General features: G+C 37.5%; 1 protein-coding gene across 1 annotated transcript in view; it reads right to left on the bottom strand.

Annotated features, from left to right (window-relative positions):
- Positions 1-200: 200 nt before the first annotated feature.
- Positions 201-15311, bottom strand: part of LOC126377186 (uncharacterized) — a 32956-nt gene continuing 17845 nt past the window's right edge. Inside the window, exons 4-5 of the mRNA XM_050024881.1 lie at positions 6781-6956; positions 201-555 (exon numbers count right to left, since the gene is read on the bottom strand). Coding sequence (XP_049880838.1) covers positions 364-555; positions 6781-6956 — 368 coding nt within the window. The 3' untranslated portion in view covers positions 201-363. The remainder of the gene's footprint in view (positions 556-6780; positions 6957-15311) is intronic.

Here is a 15311-nt window from a genome sequence, read left to right as displayed (position 1 = left end):
GTGTGTCAGGATCGAAGCAAATGGAATTCTATAGTCTCTGCTTACCCCGGTGGGAAATAGGCGTGAGTTTATGTATGTAAGTAAGTACATAGAAATGCGAAAAATCGTTACTTTAGTAGATACATATTAGAAAGAAGTAGGTACCACACCACATAAAATAATGTAAATCCCTACTTATTAAAAATCAGATTCAATTCCCTTCTATTAATCACCAAACAATATTCGACCATTACCTAAATTACTTAAACAATTAAGGAACCTCACAAAGAGGAAAGATTCAATCTTGTCTCTTTGTGACTTCTCCTTAAACACAGTTAAGTACTATATTAAAAAAATAAATTAAAAAAAGCGTTCTAGCTTTACCTAGGCAGCACCGCCCGGCGCAGTGATGTACATAGGCGCAGGAGTAGGCCTGTTTTTAGGCATGGTATAGGCCCGATTTAAAGCCCAGTCCTTGGAATAGCCACCACCCGTTGAGTACGAGTAGCTGTTCCCGTAGTCAGAACTGAAGTCTCCCGTATCACTGCTGCCGAAGAATGAATATGAATGAGGTTTCTGAAATACAAAATGTTTGGGTTTAACAGATTTATGATCATTTCAATAGGCATACAGGGTGCTAGTGACATCGTAACGACAACTTTTAAGGATGATTCAGACTATGATTCTGAGTTGATATCAAATGGAATTTTCCGTCGCAAAACTATGAAATAGAAAATTTTCATGAATTTTCCGACAGGAAATTCCATTTATATATTTTAACTCAGAATCATGGTCTGAACCATCCCGCTCAGTATTCGTTACGGTGTCACTAACACCCATACCTACTTGTATGGCTAGCTATATGTACTTGTACAGGGTGGGCACTACACGACCTAATTCACTTAATTTTCAATATTAAAATTTACGTCCTTGGAATGTTGTAGATACCAATTTAATGTTACTTATGTCATCAAACGGCTAGCAATAGCGGTTTTTTAAGGAATTAAGATGCTTTTTTTTTGTTTTTTTAATAAGGATTTTTTAGGATGTTTGCTCTTGACTTTGTTCTTCCATGAGGAGAAGAAGAGATCGACGGTGGAACGAGCTTACCCAGAAAATGCCTATTCACCCTTGACCTGTTCATACTTGGTTTTCATGTACCATGAAGCCACCTCATCATCATCAGCCCATTAACGTCCCCACCGCCGGGGCACGGGCCTTCGTGGTCCCACCACGCGGGCCCAGTTGCGGATTGATGGTTATTAACGACTGCTAATGCGGCCGGGACCAACGGCTTAACGTGCCTTCCGAAGCACGGAGGAGCTCGAGATGAAAACTTTTTTTTTGTGGTCACCCATCCTATGACCGGCCTTTGCGAAAGTTGCTTAACTTCAACAATCGCAGACCGTGCGCGTTTACCGCTGTGACAGCGAGCTCCTCAAGCCACCACCACAGCCACCACACGTTAAAAACTAACAGTCATAGCCTTCTATTATGTTGAACGTCAACTAATGTTGTCACAAACGTGATAAATGGCGTAATTTATATGCCCACATTTAAATATTTTTGGATGAGAAGATAATAATAAAACATGAAAAGCTTATATTCATGATTGATTATGAAAAGAGTCGTTTACAATTGAAAAAAATATCAATACCGTTGAACGTGTAAAACGGTGATATATATTTTTTTTCTTTTCATAACATGTCACTTTGATCTTTCATACATGAATTTGCGGTCGTGATCTTTATAGGGGAGGGAATCGGAAAAATATAACATATAACCGCCTCTTATATATTTGTAGTTTTCAAGCTGCACTGGGACCGAATGAATATATATAAAAACAAAAAAATATATACGGTCGAATTGAGAACCTCCTCTTTTTTTGAAGTCGGTAAAAAGATATATATGAATTTGCGGTCGTGATCTTTATAGGGGAGGGAATCGGAAAAATATAACATATAACCGCCTCTTATATATTTGTAGTTTTCAAGCTGCACTGGGACCGAATGAATATATATAAAAACAAAAAAATATATACGGTCGAATTGAGAACCTCCTCTTTTTTTGAATTCGGTAAAAAGATATATATGAATTTGCGGTCGTGATCTTTATAGGGGCGCGACTCGGAAAAATATACTATACAACCGCCTCTAGTATACTTGTTACACTGGGACCGAATGAATATATAAAAAAATATATAAATAAATAGGACCGATCGTCGTGAAAATCCTTGGGGGAGACCTATGCCCAGCAGTGGGCGTCATACGGCTGATGATGATGTTCCTGCAGAGTTACCATGCGCAACGTCATAAAATTATCGATCGATTCAATACATTTTGTCGAAATCGATTAAGATAGTTTTTTCTCTAACATGCGTGCCACGTGATTTTGTTCGTATTTTGACAGAACGACATAATTTATTTCAGTTCACCATATTAGCACCAATCGACAAAGCGACGGTACAGTGGTTGAGCGTTGGGCTCATCCGGAGGTCCTGGGTTCGATTCCCGGTGGGGATATATCACAAAAATCACTTTGTGGTCCCTAGTTAGGTAAGGACATTACAGGCTGGTCACCAGATTGTCCGAAAGTAAGATGATCCGTGCTTCGGAAGGCACGTTAAGCCGTTGGTCCCGGTTACTACTTACTGATGTAAGTAAGTAGTCGTTTCATGAGCCATGTCAGGGACCTTTGGCGGGTCAATAGTAACCCTGACACCAGGGTTGATGAGGTTGGTGCTCCGCCTCACACTCACAACCCACACGATACAAGAAGACAGAAGGTAGTAGCCGGGAGTAACAGTTTAACGTGTCTTCCAAAGAAATTATCTTATTTTTTCAGAAAAACTGGTGACTTTTTTAGACGTGTCTCCACTTGGAATCTAAACTCCCTAAATTCTTAACATGAGACTTGAAATCGCCTTGGTAACAATGTTAATAGAAAACGCTTCACCTTTATAAATTGCGAAATAAGTCTTAAGACTTCATATTCACGAATACCTACTTAAAATTCCAATTTAGATTTATTCTGATACATTATTCTGGTTCAACATTAATATACTTACCTAAGGCAAGCTTTTATAATGAAACTCTCGTGTCGAAATTTCCATGAAAGCATGCGAGTACTTTCAATTTTGTAAAGACTTAGACACACTAAAAGTAGGCCAGACGTATCACAGTTTGACAGAAAAAAAGAAAGTAAGAAAGAAAAAATATTTATCCGACATACTAATGTCTTCACATATTACAAAACATAATGCAATTATAAATGTATGCCGGAACGGTTCCTCCTCAGCATAATGCCGTAGCCTGCACTATGGCGCTGATTTTTGGTTGGAACCGGTAAGGTAATTAGGGAACACTTTAAACAAAAAATGGACACGAATTATAAGCGCATTTTGAATTTTCTAATTAAGAATACTTATATACTTAATTAGAAAATTCAAAATATATTTTTAATAAAAAAATAAATAAAATGAAAGATATTCGTGTGTGTGTATGTATGTATTCTCATATGTTAGTATTTATTATGTAGTGCAAAATATATAACTAGGTATCTAAGAGCGTGCCCTCGAGAGCAAGTCCGCGCAAGTTATAATACAAGAAACTACACTTATCATCAAAATAAATGGAAACACCTAACAATTTTTTTTGCTGTGACTTATTGTAGATTTGCCGCAGATGGCATTAACTACTTGGCCGGAAAAATGGGGAGCGCTGAAGGCTCTCGCCCGGTACAACGTTTAAGACAACAGGCCTGAGGGTGCCTACTGGCAACAAGCCAAGCGTTCTGCCAACTGGGCTACCACGGCTCATACAGTTTAAAAAAATATTGCAAATTATTATTGTTTAATTAAACAATGAAACTCGTTTTTAGTTGAACACAAATGAGAGTGGTGAACCGACGCTTCAGGGAGGCGAAGACGAATTATAAATATATGAAAATATCCTAAAATTGCAGTCCATGTTATAATAATAATATGTTATTGCTAGACGAAGAAAATGAAAAACTATGTAATCTTACGTTTACGTCATCAAAATTGGATAAATGGGTAAGGAGTTATGATAAAAAACGAAAAAAATACTTTAAGCGGCTTTTTCTTGAAATGGCATTTTGGGGCTTACGTAATTTAACCTATTCAGTGACGATATGTATTTTTTGGTGAAGTTATATATTGTATGTGCCTTAGTTGCCTGATTGAAATAAAAAAATAATAATGAAGAATAAATTATAATAATATGAAGTGTGTCGCGACAACTCAATAGAATTATGGCGTTGACAGCGACTTCCCGAACGACGATTCCCGCTACGGCGAGTCTCTTTACGGCGAATGGCTTAACGTCGCGTACATTTCAAAACAGAGAGAAAGAGAGAGAGAGCAGAGTTCATGTTTATGTATTGCATAAATCACTTTAGATATTTGTCGTTCAAAGCGCTTTACCTGTGCGCGAGAAAAACTCCGAAATGCAGTGGGCTGGTTCCCCTGATAAACAATGAAATGGCGATATCTAATTGTTTATTTGGAAAATGGCAGGAGCAAGCTTGTAGGATGGAGACAAATGGCGAAATTCGAAGAATCGCAATCAAACAAATATGTAGACGAACAGATTTAAGAGTAATCATGAAAACCTTTGATAATCTGCCAGAAGGTTTTCAGTGCTACAATCATAAACGATTGATTGATTGATTGAAAACACAATTTTAATCACGCAAAGAATATTGCCCGAAAATTTAAAATGCTGAACGAGGTCGTAACGAAAGTGCCACGTGAAGTTTCTGCTCTACTTCTGACCTGCGTTCGGTGTGCCGAAGCCTTTGGACCTCTTTCGGTTTAAATTTCGTTTTGCTCTCAAGCGGTTAGGTTATATTGAAATATTTCTATAAGGATTCATAAATATTTCGTACCTACCTTACTAGGTTGCCGCAAAATATATTGCGTGAATTCTCACTCAAGAAAGAATTTAAGACTATTTGATTTAACAATGTTTTTAATGTTTTTTTCTACTCCTCTACTTTAATCTGGCATTTAAACAACCAAAAAGTCTAATATAAGTACATACATAATTAAACTCTTTGAAAAAGTGTACGCTCTATGGCCTATAAAAGCATTGTTTACAAAGTGTAACTGTACTATAATGTCGCCAAAAAAGCATTGTTGTTGTTTTTTTTTTTTTGACCTGGTAACTGGCACCTTTACTTTGTTTGGTGTCATAGATATACTATAAAAAAAAGTATACATTTGCCGCCATTTTCCCGCGCGTTGGAAAATAATTTTTATAAATAAAATTTTTCTTTGTATAATTTTTGTTTCATTTAAAATTACGTCGTCGTAGAAAAAGTATTGTATGCAACGTTGTATAACTAGGTCAAAAAATGCTCGTGGCGTCTCTTATTGCGATGTTCGCCAAGGCTCACATCGCAACTCACGCCACTCGCATTTTTTGACCCTTCTTATACAACTGTTGCATAAAATACTATTTTCTACTCCTCTACTTTAATCTGGCATTTAAATAACCAAAAAGTCTAATATAAGTACATACATAATTAAACTCTTTGAAAAAGTGTACGCTCTATGGCCTATAAAAGCATTGTTTACAAAGTGTAACTGTACTATAATGTCGCCAAAAAAGCATTGTTGTTGTTTTTTTTTTTTTTTGACCTGGAAACTGGCACCTTTACTTTGTTTGGTGCCATAGATATACTATAAAAAAAAAAGTATACATTTGCCGCCATTTTCCCGCGCGTTGGAAAATATTTTTTATAAATAAAATTTTTCTTTGTATAATTTTTGTTTCATTTAAAATTACGTCGTCGTAGAAAAAGTATTGTATGCAACGTTGTATAACTAGGTCAAAAAATGCTCGTGGCATCTCTTATTGCGATGTTCGCCAAGGCTCACATCGCAACTCACGCCACTCGCATTTTTTGACCCTTCTTATACAACTGTTGCATAAAATACTATTATGCTCCATACCCTCTCCGGTTGATTGAGGGGAGGGCTGTGCCGCAGTGGGACGTATATAGGCTGTTTATGTTATGTTAATTTTTTTAAAAGCTGGAACTAATGAGGGACATTCTGGGCAACGTTCCTTAGAATCAATATAGATGGCTCTGTACACATTTTTCATCGTTTAATCTTCTAATTTCATAAACGACAGACATAACATGCATCTTTTATATTTGTTTTTGGGTATAAATGATGAATCTTTTTATTACACCCAAGCACAATTACATCTTCCTACCATTACATACATACACATACATAAACTCACGCCCGTAATCCCAAATGGGGTGGGCAGAGCCACAAGTAATCAAAGACAACTTGCAGCCACTGTTGATACGAAGTCCTAAGATGGATATGATGAACCTTATGGTGATAAGGGATCAGCCTATCGCCCATAACATTAGTCCATCATGTTAGAGGACGCAATCCCTCTGTCGGTTTTTACGACATGCCCGGGAAGACAAGCAGCTGAACGTGTTCTATGTTTTTTATTTGCTCCCAGAACAGCATAGAAGCAACCATTATTATGATCAAAATAAAGAGAAGCAATATAGGTAGCAACATAATGTGATCCAGATACATATCAAGCAATAATTATTTTTATATAATTATGCTTCTGCCATTACATTTTATTTTGGAATAATTATGTACCCGAGTAACGAGAAAATAGGTAATTATCACGTTAAAGCTGCATAACGCCATCTTGTTTTTTGCGAACTGGAAACTCCCTCATTCGATTACAAAATAATACAGAATAAAAAAAGAAAAAGACAGGTATGTACCTAATGTCTCACCTTGCAATGTTTCAACGTGCTTAGAAGACTGGGTAGTAGCAGAGCCCCAATTAGTAGAAGTTTCTTAATTAGTAGCACTGATAGTAGAATCGGGATGAGTAGTAACTTCGCCTTTACGGCTGCCAGTAGAGTTAGCAGAGGCACTATTAAGGCGAGCTTCTTTCTCCTGCCACGGCCTGAAACAGATAAACATTAACACGTTTATTTCCAGATTTTTACAGATTTTTATTGAGGTGCTCGGTGGCGCAGCGGTAAACGCGCTCGGTCTGCGATTGTTGAAGTTAAACAACTTTCGCAAAGGCCGGTCATAGGATGGGTGACCACAAAAAAAAAGTTTTCGTCTCGAGCTCCTCCGTGCTTCGGAAGGCACGTTAAGCCGTTGGTCCCGACTGCATTAGCAGTCGTTAATGACTGTCAATCCGCACTGGGCTCGCGTGGTGGTTTAAGGCCCGTTCTCCCTATCCATCCATAGGGAAGGCCCGTGCCCCAGCAGTGGGGACGTTAATGGGCTGATGATGATGATTTATATTGAGGGCAGTTTCAGCTGAGATTACTTAATAAATACCACCTTAAATTATTTTTTGCGTTGAGACAAACCCATATTGAGTTTAGTAATGATCTGTATCGTTTAAAGTCTCTTATTATGTTCATGTTTTTTTTTATTAATAAAAAAATAAAAAAGACAGAGAGATCAGCAGAGAAACGGGATAATACACGGAATGAAAAACAATTCGCTTTTTAATATATTATTTTTCTGATAACATTTCTACGTTCCAATTCATTTAGTCTTAAACAAACAACTTCCAAATATTCTCCATCGGTTCGCCGAACCACAACCCGTGACGTTTCATTTCACGCACGGAAATTTAGATTGTTTGAATTCAATTACATAGTAATTATTTCCGTGAAACGGACATCTGCGGGGGTCGATTCTCACAACCCGATTATTTCGATACAGCCACATCTAAAAGGTTAGTGGGTTGATTTGTCAAATCGGTTCCTACTTATGAATTTGCTTTTGATGGTTCTATATTTATAGATGTGATAGTAATTAATAATTTGTATTATATTTGCCATTCCACTCGCATCAGACAGAGTACTGCGGAGCGGAAGGCATGAAACCACTGCCCTATTTTTCCCTAAAAAAGTAGCATGGAGAATACACCGATAAGAGCGCGATTGAGAAATTAATGATGACGATTCATAAAATAACTAGTCAAACATAAAAGAAAATAAGTGTTAGTAGGTGCAAGGTACCGCTTTGTACGAATTGTACGAAACATGATTACTACTATCAATGAAATATACAATATTGACACTATACACGAACCATGAGGAATTTCTGCTTTGTGAAATTCGAATATTTGTTAGTTTCATAAAATAGAAAATCCGTTAGACTTTACGCGTTTGAATTCATGTATTGTTAAGCTCTTATGCAGAGTATAACGGAACAGGAGCACCTGAAGTGTGCCAACTCTGATACTATCTACGAATGACACGCGAGAATATTGGCCGTCTAAGTTCATATGTGAATTACATGAACAGCCTAAATACATCGCACTGCTGGGCACAGGCCTCCCCTCAATCAACCGGAGGGGGTATGGAGCATACTCCACCACGCTGCTCCACTGCGGGTTAGTGGAGGTGTTTTTACGGCTAATAGCCGGGACCAACAGCTTAACGTGCCCTCTGAAGCACGGACTCATCTTACTTTTTCGGACATTCAGGTGATTTAAGCCTGAAAAGTCCTTACCAAACAGTCTCACAAAGTGATTTCGGCAATTTCCCCATCGGGAATTGAACCCGGACCTCCAGATCGTGAGCCTAACGCTCTAACCACTAGAACACGGAGGCTGTCTGATGTGATGTGCTTCATTTAATAAATTCGCAAGGAGTTTACTGTAGCGCCAATGATAGTTTGAAGTGAATGTGTGTGAGTAGATTAAGAACAGTGATCTCAATAGTGCTATGCCACATTTGTTTACATGCTATTTTTCTGAAAGTATCAAAAGTATACTTTATCTTAATTGAAATTTTGCTTAGAATTCTACAAAATATAAGGTATAGTTTGATCCTCTTACGGCTTGATACCCCCGTTACACACTGTATAATTGATATCAAGTGATTTACTTACACACGTGTATTTCCTAGTGTTTTTTTTTAATTATTATCAGTAAGTACCATACTTTTGCGACGGAAAATTCCACTTGATATCAACTCAGAATCATGATCTAAATTATCTCTGAAAGTTTTAGTTGCGATGTCATTAACACCCTGTGTTGAGTGACTCAACTTGAGTCACGTCAAAAAAGGTGAATATGTGCCATGTCGTGTTCATACCACAAAGTGATTTCAACATTTTCTGATGTATTTGCTATGTTCGTATGGGCATAAAAACTGGAACCGATTCTATGAGTATGTTCAGAATCGGGATCTTGGATCAATTGAAGAACTCGTTTCGAATTCCAAGCGTGTTGATTCGGCGCGATCGCGATCCTTAAGTAGTACTTTTGAGTTCGCAACTAGCTAGTCAGTGCGTGTTATCTACATTTGCTGTCCTACTCTAACATTAGTGCCGTGTCGCTATAATAGTACTGCCTAGCTCCGTCCCTTTCTAGCGGCGCCGTCTCGCCCTAGCACGGCGTCCGCGATAGATTCAGATGACGCTACTCTTCACACCAATCAACCCAATATGAACCATTATCAACGGTCTAATGGAACCATAGCGGGTCGAGTGCGGTCACATCTGAATTAATTACTCATTTTTACCGGAAAACAGCAAAATGAGTCGGCTACGATGTCAATAGAACGCTTTCAATTTAAAACGAAACGAACCCAAAATTGAGTTCTGATTTCCTTTTAGCCTGATAATGAAAAAACATACTTAGATTGCTTTATTTATTTAAGCAGACGAGTATATTCCAATTAGGGCAGTCCGAGGTACATCCATCGCAAGATGAACCAAGTATCCACACCTCACCGAGCTTTCTCTTAGACCAACGTGATAGTGGTGTGGTGGTGAGCCATATCGCCGTCTGTGTGTGTGTGTGTGTGTGTGTGTATGTGTATGTGCCATACGAAATATAATATATACCTGACACGCTCGTTCCCGTCCAAGTCAGACTTTTCGATTTAATTTACTTACTCTTTTCGAGATTCTCTAAGCGCATGCTGTAAAAACAAAACTCATCAAAGAGATATTTCCACTACACCCTAAGGCCACCTTTTGTATTTTTCATTTCTCCTTTGTTTCTGTATCTTTGTTTTTCTGTGTGTGCAGCAAAGCGGTTCTGCTTTCTGTTATAGAATCTATGTTTACTTATTGAAGTCAATTTATACCAGCACTCGCGGCATGGTAACAACGCCGCGCACGGATAGAATTATATCGAGGGCTTCGAACAATACAGCCGGTCGACGTCTACACTACGTAGAGAGCATTTGCTGTGTTTATCGACCGAAGCCCTTGTTTCGCGTCTCACGCTGCGCGGTTGTCATGCCGAACCTTCTCGTTTGCTGGACAGAACAGTTGTTGTGGGTATTTGTGGAAACCGTAGAAAGTTGTGGTTTTAAATACTTTACGACTGAGGTTTCACTATGAAAGGGTTCGTTGGAGTCTGATAGCTTTAACTCCATTTTATTAAGAGTTTATAATGATGTTCTTAACTTTCTTTGACTTGAATTTTTTAATCGAAACTCTATCGATGTTTGACCACAATCTTAACTGAGGAACGTGACAAGCTGAGATTATAAAAAAGAAAAAAAAAAGTGTTTATCATCACCTCTACGGAGTTGACATTATTTCGTTTTCTACAGACGCCACATACCTAACCTGAAGATTTAACAGGTCCGGTTTTTACAGAAGCGACGGCCTGTGTGACCTTCCACCCCACGAAGGGAAAACCAGCCCGATAAAAAAGGCCAAAAGAAAAGGTGCAGGTCGTCGTGTCGTATCAGGAGGTGAAGGAATTGGCGGGAAGAAAAGAGGAATGGCGATTACTCCACCGACAAGAGCGCAGCTCTTAAATAAAGAGAGAGACAGGTTAGGTCACATACTTACAAAACGGATTTCTCGGGAATATGGGTTTTACAAAGTTTTCCTTCACGGCTGAGCACGTGGTAATCATTTACGATCAAAACGTGAACACGAAAATAAATTTGAAAATTATTGGCTAAGGCCCACGAGTCAAACATCATCTCTCTAGCATTAGCGCCCTAGCTGAAAATTTGACAGGTCCGGTTTAACGGGTGACGTGTGGGTTCATCCCAGTTCATCTTGTACTTCTTACTACCCCAATTAGGATGTAGTCGTAAGCTCATGTATTTATTATGTGAAAGTAGCAGATGAATGATATTCTCATTCCGTAGAAATGTTTGTCGCAACACAGTCATTAAAAACATAATTCATGGACAGCAAAAACGGAAACTGAAAATCTAGATGTAAATTCTCAATACAAAACATTAATTTCAAACAAACGCAAACAAAGTTGGCACTGCGCGTGCATTTGTTACAATGATAAATAGGTTAAAGTGTCATGTTGTGGTTACGCACATCGCTTCAGTTGAGTCAGACGAAGTATGAAAAATAGTACATTGGTGTTAATTCCTGTAAACACCATCTAATTTTATTTTAAGTTATATCTGTCATTTTTTTATCCGCCGGAAAGGAAAGGGACGAGAAATCGACAAGCTTAAAATTTGACTTAAAATTTGATTTTGATTTGATGTGTGTTCCATAGAACACACATCAATTTTTAGCACAAATCTAAAACAACCGTCTAAAAATTTTACATTCGCCAATAACCCTACATAATTATGTTGACAGCACACGTCAAATGGTTTGCATACCAGCGAGATACCTTTTTGATTTGCCCGAGTTATTCATTCATTTACTCATTCTTCCTAAAATTAAGAGCCGTCAATCATCCGTCCCTTTCCTTTTTGGTGGATAAGAAAATGACAGCTTAAAGTAAAATTACGAGGTGTCTGCAGGAATCGGGGCTATTGTCATACTTCACATTCAAGTACAATAACATAAGGAAAGACCAGTATACAAGTAAGATAGAAGACGTACAAAGGCAACCTTAGGGTATAAGGCTGCCCGCCCACGTCAGACAATTGACGACTGACTTTTTGTAGGAGAAAAGTACTGCGTCACGATGGGTGATGAGGACGGTATCCCGACGTGCCGGCAGAGTAGAGGAATGATTGGTGATGATAAATTAGAAGCAAGCGGCAAGCAGGAATATATATACATATACGTATATATAGTTTATTAATAACAATTCACAAACGAATCAAGAATTAGACGACACGGCCAGATCTAAACAGTATTTAATATACTTATGTTGTTCTTATGAAGGTCGGGGATGCAAACCGCCAGTGTAAAATGAAAGAAAATGCGGAATGGAATGAGAATTTCGTAATTTAAAATGATTGACGGGCAGAACGAAAGGCCAGTATGTGCAGAGTTTGTACTCTGCTACAGTACTGCTCGCAATAGTGCAACGCCCACGTTCTACAAACAGTCGGTCAGAAATAAAATCGGTGCATCCCGACCGATCCGATTATCGTTTAAAAATGGAACGTTCGGAAATGAGTCGGCCACAAAATCAGGCATAAGAATCGGAGGAAAAATTGTCCCGATTATCTGTCCTACAAAAAGTATGACGTGGCGGGCGCCCTATTCATTGCGTTATCGCCAATCGCAGGAATTGTGTCGCGTGCCGTTCTCGGGAATGTTTATTTGTATAAACAAATAATTCTACACAATAAAACAGACAAAGAGAACAAACAGAACAGGCAAGCTTATCTCTAACAAAAGGATTTCTTGCAGCTGACATACTTGACGAGAGATATTATAGTCGTGTAAAAAGTTTATTAACTAGCGTTTAGGCAGATAAAAACTTATAAAAAATACTAAAGAGTTTTTACAATAAGAATATTCCCACTTTGGGAATTTTCCCCGAAACGGCATATCACTGTCCGTATACAAAACCAAAAGTTCTGTAGACTTTTGATACATCTGCGTAATCCTTACTGTCACTTTTATCTTTTAATAAGGAAAAATGAGCTAAGATTAGTCTTTTAGCTTAAATTGACGTGATTGGATTTGATAAAGAATTCAACACGAAAAGTATGCATGTTGCCAAATATAAAATTATTTTGTTTTTACAAAATGTCTTTAACCTTAATCGTGAAGGTAATTTAAAATCCTGGTGCGCATATTAGGGAAAATGACTGAAACTTATCGATTGCAACAAAACTTATCGATTCAATCTGTAATGTTATCACATTGCGCATGTTAGAAGGGCTGATCAAAATTTGTGATTGTTTATTATATTTTCTTAAGTTGTATGCTTGAAATATAAGTAGGTATATTATGTTAGGTTATGTATATATATTTGTAAGTATATATATTTTATTTGTCAGGTATATATATTTGTAAGTATCATAATTATATATTTATTTGCATGTATTTATTGGTAAATTGTACTTATAGTCTGTACCCACAATCTTTTAATTTTTTCACATTTTTCCTCACCCTATGGTTGTCTGGAAGAAACCTTTTTAAGCGATAAGGCCGCCATTTGCCATTTACTTAGTTAAGAGTCTTTTTGTAATTATTTATTTTTATCTTGGTGCAATAAAGTGTATTTGTATTGTATAAATATCGATACGATATTTACTATTGATGCAATTCTGAATCGACTAAGCGGACGGTTACTTAGAATTTTATAACGGACACTGCCGAAGTAATGCGCAGCCTGTGGTCACCTACAGTAGTAAAAATCAAACTGACCACAATTCTATAGACTGTAACCTTATTTTATCTAACTATTGGATTTAAATTCGCCTGACCGGAACCGCGATTAAGCCTAATTTTAATTAGTTATTTTAAACTCTAACTTATATTGGAAGTTTAAAATAGTCTGGACCAAATTATGAGAAAGTTGGTAGATAAAAAACGGGTCTCTGATAGTTAGGACTTCAATACAAATTCATGAACATGATTAGATTTATCAATGTCTTTTTCGTTTTTTTTTTTCACGTGACCTATGTTATATTTACCGAAAATGATATAAACTACTTGGCCGGAAAAATGGGTAGCGCTGAGGGCTCTCACTTGGTGAAAAGATTATCATGGGCTTAGCAGTGATATGACATCCATATTTGCGAGAAATGTGTTCTGGAGGTATGTGACTTAACCTGTATTGAGCTGGTTTCTCTTCGGGTTGAAAAATTTGACAGGCAGTCGCTTCTGTAAAAAACCGGACCTGTCTATTCTTCATTAAACGGACTCAGTGAAACCAGGATAATTCTAAGGAAATAATGAATACCAACTGTACATTTAAGTTGCCTTCTGGTAAAATTTGCACTAATAATATAGTTTTTGACGTGATCTATCGTATTATACAGGGTGTTAGTGACATCGTAACGAATACTCAGGGGGATGATTCAGACCATGATTCTGGGTTAATATCAAGTGGAATTTTCCGTCGCAAAATTCATGATTTTTTTTTTAGTTTTTTTAAATTATTTTCAATTGTATACATTTGCGATGGAAAATTCCACTTGATATTAACTCAGAATAATCAGATGAATCATCCCTCTCAATATTCGTTACGATGACACTTACACCCCATACAAGTACATACGGTAGCCATACAAGCAGGTATGGGTGTTAGTGACACCGTAACGAATACTGAAGGGGATGATTCAGACCATGGTTCTGAGTCGATATCAAGTGGAATTTCCTGTTGGAGAAGTCATGAAAATTTTAGAGCTTATTTAAATTATTTTCCGTTCCATACTTTTGCGACGGAAAAATCCACTTGATATCATCTCAGAATCATGGCCTCAATCACCCCTCAAAGTTTTCGTTACGATGTCACTAACACCCTGTATATCGAGGTCCCGCCAATGGCATTAACTACTGGAGGAGCGCTATGGATAAACATAAACTGTATGGGGGTGCGTGTATGTTGTTTTTATTGTTTTGTTTGATTGTAAGTTGTGTGTTACTCCGTGTTTTAAATTATATATTTGTTATTTGTTTTGTATTTGTTACTGTGGTGTCCCTTTATAATAAACGTTTCTTTCTTTCTTTCTTTCATATAAGTACTGTAGTTTATATCCGTTGTTGTAGCACCGTCCCGTACCCAACTCTTTTATGGCTAATACCTGGCAAAGGTTGGTGAGGGAAACCTAGCTCGGCCGCTAGTGGAAATCGGAGTGGAGTATAATTCCTTATTCTATGACTTAGCTTGCTATTTATGCAAATTGGTAAAGTTTGGGATACCATGGCAACACTGGCAACAAATAATATGCATGTTGGCAAATAAAAGATGTTACCCTAGTGGTATGCATGCTGCCTTTGAATACCAACTCCTAGATTATTAACTGCAAATTTTATGAGCGTGGGGTATAGCTAGTCAACTAGTCGATAAACTATGAAATATATCGTAAAACTAACTTCTATTACACTAAACCAACTAACTAACCAACTAAACTAACAACCTAAAACTAATTAC

Source organism: Pectinophora gossypiella, chromosome 22, assembly GCF_024362695.1.
Source record: "Pectinophora gossypiella chromosome 22, ilPecGoss1.1, whole genome shotgun sequence".
In the NCBI taxonomy this organism is placed as follows: domain Eukaryota; kingdom Metazoa; phylum Arthropoda; class Insecta; order Lepidoptera; family Gelechiidae; genus Pectinophora; species Pectinophora gossypiella.
This window is presented reverse-complemented; position numbering and strand designations above follow the sequence as displayed.